This window comes from Telmatherina bonti, assembly GCF_933228915.1.
Source record: "Telmatherina bonti genome assembly, chromosome: 21".
In the NCBI taxonomy this organism is placed as follows: Eukaryota; Metazoa; Chordata; class Actinopteri; order Atheriniformes; family Telmatherinidae; genus Telmatherina; species Telmatherina bonti.
Window position 1 is genome coordinate 6,554,821 of NC_136630.1, and position 7,663 is coordinate 6,562,483.

The window sequence follows — 7,663 nt, forward strand, 5'->3', positions numbered from 1 at the left end:
TATGTAATATACTAGAGGAGAGGGAAGGTGATGAGAAGAGATGTTAAGGATAAATTAGAAGCTACACAGAGGTATTGGGTTTCAAAGAAAGTGCAGAATCTGCAGATCTGACCTGAGCCTAGCATGTCAGCTGCTCAGTAAAATCCCTCATGGGGTTTTCAGCCGGTCTGCAAGTGTAAGTTAACCGTTGACTCTGTAGGACACACAGAGAACACGTAGTGTATCCTGTGAGTGCAAAAACATCCAGAGTTCCTGATTTATCTGGGAGTGGCTTCACTGTTGCGCAGGAGCACAGTGGAGATGATTGACTTTGCCGAGTCTGCAGCAGAGGTCAGGTCCTGCATTTGCATCTCCTGGCAGGGAAGCTGCTTTTCTCAGCAGCTTTATTCGCAGCATATGTTCCCCAACTTTTCTTTCTTTATTCATTCCTTCTCTGTGACTTCATTTTTTTCCCCACCATTTCTCTGTTCTTATGCAAATGGAGAAAACACTGGCCTGAAAAATTGCTAGAATATTGAAAATGAAAACCCTAAACAAGTCCATCCATCCATCCATCCATCCATCTTCTGCCGCTTATCCGGGGTCGGGTCGCGGGGGCAGCAGCCTAAGCAGGGAAGCCCAGACTTCCCTCTCCCCAGCCACATTTGCCAACTCTGCGGGGGGGATCCCGAGGCGTTCCCAGGCCAGCCGAGAGATGTAATCCCTCCAGCGTGTCCTGGGTCTTCCCCGGGGTCTCCTCCCAGAGGGACGTGCCTGGAACACCTCACCAGGGAGGCGTCCAGGAGGCATCCTGACCAGATGCCCGAGCCACCTCAACTGGTACCTCTCGATGCGAAGGAGCAGCGGCTCTACTCTGAGCCCCTCCCGGATGACCGAGCTCCTCACCTTATCTCTAAGGGAGAGCCCGGCCACCCTGCGGAGGAAACTCATTTCAGCCGCCTGTATATGAGATCTCGTTCTTTCGGTCACGACCCACAGCTCATGACCATAGGTGAGGGTAGGAACGTAGATCGACTGGTAAATCGAGAGCTTCACCTTCTGGCTCAGCTCCTTCTTCACCACGACAGACCGGTGCAGAGTCCGCATTACTGCAGACGCCGCACCGATCCGTCTGTCGATCTCACGCTCCATCCTTCCCTCACTCGTGAACGAGACCCCGAGATATTTAAACTCCTCCACTTGAGGCAGGACCTGACTCCCGACCCGGAGAGGGCAATCCACCCTATTCCGGCTGAGGACCATGGTCTCAGATTTGGAGGAGGTAATTCTCATCCCAGCCGCTTCACACTCGGCCGCGAATCGCTCAAGCGAGAGCTGGAGATCACGACCAGATGAAGCCAACAGGACCACGTCATCCGCACAAAGCAGGGACCCAATCCTGAGGCCACCAAGTCGGATCCCCTCGACACCTCGGCTGCGCCTAGAAATTCTGTCCATATAAGTTATGAACAGAATCGGTGATAAAGGGCAGCCTTGGCGGAGTCCAACCCTCACCGGAAACGGATCCGACTTACTACCGGCAATGCGGACCAAGCTCTGACACCTGTCGTACAGGGACCGGACAGTACGTACAAGGGGGTCCGGTACCCCATACTCCCGGAGTACCCCCCACAGGAGCCCCCGGGGGACACGGTCGAATGCCTTCTCCAGGTCCACAAAGCACATGTAGACTGGTTGGGCAAACTCCCATGCCCCCTCCAGGACCCCAGAGAGGGTATAGAGCTGGTCCACTGTTCCGCGACCAGGACGAAAACCACACTGCTCCTCCTCAATCCGGGATTCGACTATCCGGCGGACCCTCCTCTCCAGGACCCCTGAATAGACTTTACCAGGGAGGCTGAGGAGTGTGATTCCCCTGTAATTGGAACACACCCTCCGGTCCCCCTTCTTAAAAAGGGGGACCACCACCCCAGTCTGCCAATCCAGCGGTACTGCCCCCGATGTCCACGCGATGCTGCAGAGGCGTGTCAGCCAGGACAGCCCCACAGCATCCAGAGCCTTAAGGAACTCCGGGCGGATCTCATCCACCCCCGGGGCCTTGCCGCCAAGGAGCTTTTTGACCACCTCAGCGACTTCAGCCCCAGAGATAGGAGAGTCCACCCCTGAGTCCACCAGCTCTGCTCCCTCATGGGAAGACGTGTTGGTAGGATTGAGGAGGTCTTCGAAGTATTCCCTCCACCGACCCACAACGTCCCAAGTTGAGGTCAGCAGCTCCCCACCTCCACTGTACACAGTATTGATGGAGCACTGCTTCCCCCTCCTGAGCCGCCGGATGGTGGACCAGAATCTCCTCGAAGCCGTCCGGAAGTCTTTCTCCATGGCCTCCCTGAACTCCTCCCATGCCCGAATTTTTGCCTCGGCAACAGCCGAAGCCGCATGCCGCTTAGCCCGCCGGTACCCATCGGCTGCCTCCAGAGTCCCACAGGCCAAGAAGGCTCGATAGGACTCCTTCTTCAGCTTGACGGCATCCCTCACTGCTGGTGTCCACCAACGAGTCCTGGGATTACCGCCACGACAGGCACCAACTACCTTACAGCCACAGCTCCGGCCGGCCGCCTCAGCAATAGAGGCATGGAACACAGCCCATTCGGACTCAATGTCCCCCGCCTCACTCGGGACATGTTCGAAGCTCTGCTGAAGGTGGGAGTTGAAGCTCGCTCTGACGGGGGACTCAGCCAGACGTTCCCAGCAGACGCTCACAACACGTTTGGGCCTGCCAGCTCTGACCGGCTTCCTCCCCCACCATCTGAGCCAACTCACCACCAGGTGGTGATCAGTTGACAGCTCCGCCCCCCTCTTCACCCGAGTGTCCAAGGCATGTGGCCGCAGGTCAGACGATACGACTACAAAGTCGATCATTGAACTGCGGCCCAGGGAATCCTGATGCCAGGTGTACATATGGACACTCTTATGCTGGAACATGGTGTTCGTTATAGACAATCCATGACGAGCACAGAAGTCCAATAACAAAACACCATTTGGGTTCAGAGGGGGGGGACCATGCCTCCCAATCACTCCCCTCCAGGTCTCACTGTCATTGCCCACGTGAGCATTGAAGTCCCCCAGCAGAACAATGGAGTCCCCAGAAGGAGCACCCTCCAGCACTCCCTCCAAGGACTCCAGAAAGGGTGGGTACTCTGAACTGCTGTTCGGTGCATAAGCACAGACAACAGTCAGGACCCGTCCCCCCACCCGGAGGATGAGGGAAACTACCCTTTCATCCACCGGGGTAAACCCCAACGTGCAGGCACCAAGCTGGGGGCTGATGAGAATGCCCACACCTGCTCGGCGCCTCTCACCATGAGCAACTCCAGAGTGGAAGAAGGTCCAGCCCCTCTCGAGGGTACTGGTTCCAGAGCCCAAGCCATGCGTCGAGGTGGGTCCAACTATATCTAGTCGGAACCGCTCAACCTCGCCAGGGTCCCCGCCCCTTGCTGCCGCCCAGCTCACATTGCACCCGACCCCTACGGCTCCTCCCGCAGATGGTGAGCCCACTGGAGGCCTAAACAAGTCATTTTAGAAATTTGTGCCTTGGTTTTCAGGTATTCTCCTTTTCAACATTAATCCAGACTGTTGGAACAGACAAAAGAACATAATGCGTTAGCTAACAGAAACATCAGCTGAAAACCTTCCTCTGCATTGGTCTGTGGTGCAGAGTAGTTCTGGGAAAACGACTGTCATATTAGTTTCGTAGCTTACAGCTGTATCAAGCTGAAGAATATCAGGGATACGAGACAAAACTAATAAAAGTGGAACTGAGAGGAAAATTACAGTTATAAATCTCTGTGCTACTTGGATTTATCGATACATGGCAACGTTAGGTTACTTATCGGCTATACATTCTAAGTTGCACAAACTTTAGGCGGATAAATGATCAATAAGTCAGGCAGACTCAGACTGTCATATTAATCTAAGCAAACTCTCTGTCTTGCACACTTTGTGTGATCAGGGGTTGGAGAGGAGGTGGAACGCCTCCCTTCATTTCTCTTTAGTTCAATGTTTACATGTCAGAATGTTAGAAAAACAATAACTAAAACCATAATCTGGTACTCATGTCTTAAAATAAAAGGGATACAGTGTAACTTTTGGCCACTAGGGGCACTAAACCTGTAACTTCCCACAAGCCACAGGACACTGTCACTAAAAAAAGCATCTCCATCTGTGATGCTCACAAAAAAAAAAAGAAAAACACTGACACAAAGCAAAAATTTCCCCAAAAACATTACTATTAATTATGTTTTTGGGTATCAAATGAAGCAGTAACTTTGGCACAACTCATATTAATAACTTATTGTTATAAAAACACCAGCATTAGCCGTTAGCTCATGAGGCATTAGAGTAGTACTAAGTTAGTTAGTTAGTTTACTTATTTCTAACAAATGAAAGAAAATAAGAAAAGAAAAATATACTTACATACCTATATATGCATACGTACATACACATACGTGTATATACATACATATACATACTAATTAAGAAAAGAAAAATAATCACAAATATTAATATTAATAACAATGATGATAATAATTCCTCATCAATTTGATAATTAAATAAATTTGTGAGATAAAAGGAGTTCGAAAAAGAAGTGGAAAGAAGTGTACACTTATTTGGTATCCCCACCCCTTTCTACTCAACTAGTTTTCCATTCTGTCGCTGCACGTCACAACATTCACATATTTAGACTTACACACACATTTCCATATACCTCCATTCATATAAACACATCCACACAGATATACTACATACATACATATACTTACAGCCATATCTACAAAATATTACAAAAATATTCATCTGCTTATAATATTCATCTGCTTATAATATTCCTTATATATATATATATATATATATATATATATATATATATATATATATATATATATATACTTACTATTGAACAGCGTATGAATACCATAAAACTAAACCCGGCCAGCCGCTACTCATTCTGTTACTACTTTGATTCTTACATAAATTATAGGAAATGCATTTATTGCATGCAAACCAGCCCAACTTGAGCAAAATGTTTAAGGAGTCACATTAGCTTAGGTGTGTAGCTGATTAGCTTCAACTAGCCACATTTAGCTTCTGTTAAACAACAAAATAAATAGCCAGACCAATACTGCAACCTTCTGCAGCTCATCAGAAATTTAAGCTTGTTGCATACTTCACAAGAAGCAGGAACTTTATTCTTGCTCTCATGGCTGTAAGAACAGGAAAAATGGCTTTTTAAAAAAATTTTTTTGTCTGTTCCAATGTGTGATGAACCTGGTTATTTGATTTTTAATCATAATTTATGGTCTGTTGGGTCATTGTAGAGGAATTCTAGTCCAGTATTGTTTATACCTTTGGTTTCCTTGTTTAGCTTGTCCTGTCAAGCTACATGGAGCTGGTTGCCATCAATCAAATCAAATCAAAGATTTTATTCATCCCCGAGGGAAAATTCAGAGTTCAAGCCAGCTCGTCCAAGGTTTGACATACAGACATGTAACATTCATGACAAAAGAGCAATACAAAACCAAACTTCAGCTTAGGCCATGCAGCTATTATACCAGTGCTGCCTTACAATAGATAAGAACAGAGATACAATAGGATAATATGGGGTTGAGGGCAAAAAAGGTCATGTAACTCCGGGCCGCACCAGGAAGACGCGGTCCGAAAATACAGAGAAAAAAACCTCATACACTGAAGCACAGACTGAACAAGACACAAAGTCCAGGAAGGCGGTGAGTCATGTCGGAGGGGGCTGAGGGTGGATGAGGAGGGGGACAGAGCATCTGTGAACACGTCTTCTTCCGTTCTCAGGGGTGGTTGCGCTGGCCCAAGGGCGCTGGGAAGCCGAATCCAGATATGATTGTTGTTTGGGTTCCAGGCGAGGAAAACAATTTGCCCTCGGCCTTGAGTCCATAGCTGATCTCAGGCTGGCAGCTCCAGACAGCCGAATGGTGGGGGTCAATTTCCACCGATTCTAGCAGACATTTTCTCCATATTGTTATCGATTTTGCGGACCAGCTCCGGGACCACGGCCAGATGACCAGTGTGGGCCAGACTGGTATCCTGCTTACGGTCGAGTCTGGTCAACGCAAGAGTCTGTGCACTGCTAGCCCAGCACATACCGTTGCAGAATTCTGGCAGCCTGCCAGTTGTTGCCAGAATCTCACGGGTCTTGAGGTAGATCAGGACTCCACCAGTGCCAATCAGCAAAATTCCGATCACCAATAATCCAAAGATGTAACCCTGACCTAAGAGTCCTGAACATATCCAGCCGGAAGTGTCCCCTCAGGACATGCGGGCTCCCCTCTGCCCTATCTTCGGGTTGAGAAAATTTGATCAATTGCGTTGAGAGACCAGCCGGTCAAATCCATAATGTAGTTTGAGTGGAAGTAAAGAGATGTAAATTGGCTTGTGCCAACCAAAATTGCTTTGCCAAGGGGAAGTTTAATGGATGAAAAGGAAATGGACAGATGAAGAACTCCCCTTGATACTCTAGTATTTTTCTTAATTTTGTTTATCGTTGAGTTCAATTTCAATGCCAGACCTGACAGGAGACCTGACAGAAGAACGAGATAAAAGCTCGACAGACAGAAAATAGTCACAACCAAAGCAGAAAATCCAAACAAGCTGCTTCATCTTGCGTCATAAAGCCCCTTTCGAAGAAAAAAGAAAAACATGAGCAAAGTCACTAGCGTACAAAAACATACCTGTAACTATTAGTGAATGAATCTGCAGACTGTTTAAACATGCTCACTTCAAAAATCCACTTTTTTGCTTTTTCAGAGCATCAGGTTTGTTATTTACATGGAACGTGTACTTTTATTCTGTAAAACTAGCATCTTATCATACATGGGTGTCATGGTGTTGTCTGTGTTCTCCAGGTAAGGTGTACGTACACTGCAGAGAAGGCTACAGCCGCTCTCCTACCATGGTTGTTGCTTACCTCATGCTGCGCCATAAAATGGATGCCCGGCTGGCGGTGGCCACCGTGCGGCATAAGAGAGAGATCGGCCCGAATGACGGCTTCCTTCGCCAACTGTGCCAACTAAACGAGAAGCTGGCGAAGGAGGGCAAGCTGAACGGAGATGTTGGCAAACTAAAGACCAAATGAAAGCAGGACAGACGTGAACCTTGAGGGACCCTCTGCCCCGTCTCCTCCCATCAAGCCTTTCGCAGGCATCAGCTGCTCTGGGAGGCTGACCCCCACCCTGACCACACCAGCGCCCATCCAACACATCAGGGGTATTCTGAAACATTAATTTATCTGTGTATATAACTATTCCTCATGCGCACAAACACTGGTTTTCTTTCTAATCTTTACCACAAACGTCCAAGATCTTCGAGATTTTGCTGCGTTTCCGTGGCAAGCTCTAATTTTGTACGATTTTAGAGCCGAGCTACTTAAAGCATTCCTTCAAGTCCCTCAAGAAGACGAAAACTTCAACCTAATTTTCAAAACTTCTTTACAAATTTGTTTGAGGTAAAAGATTATAGCACAATCATTCCATAGTTTTCCACTGCCATGATGTCAGTGATTATTGCCACCAACAGGACAAATCCATAAACTCCAAAAAAAAGCTCCCAAATATTCCGTGGAAAGTTGATGGCTGCATATGACGTGCAACGAAGAGGAAATCCCAAACAAACATTCCATGAAACCTATAAAAAGACA

At 47.8% G+C, this 7,663-nt stretch overlaps 1 protein-coding gene across 1 annotated transcript in view; it reads left to right on the forward strand.

The window, feature by feature from the left end:
* dusp3a (dual specificity phosphatase 3a) overlaps window positions 1-7,393 on the forward strand; it is an 18,486-nt gene extending 11,093 nt beyond the window's left edge. The window contains exon 3 of the mRNA XM_079261173.1: window positions 6,873-7,393. Within this exon, the coding sequence (XP_079117299.1) occupies window positions 6,873-7,102 (230 nt within the window). The 3' untranslated portion in view covers window positions 7,103-7,393. The remainder of the gene's footprint in view (window positions 1-6,872) is intronic.
* The last annotated feature ends 270 nt before the right edge of the window (window positions 7,394-7,663 follow it).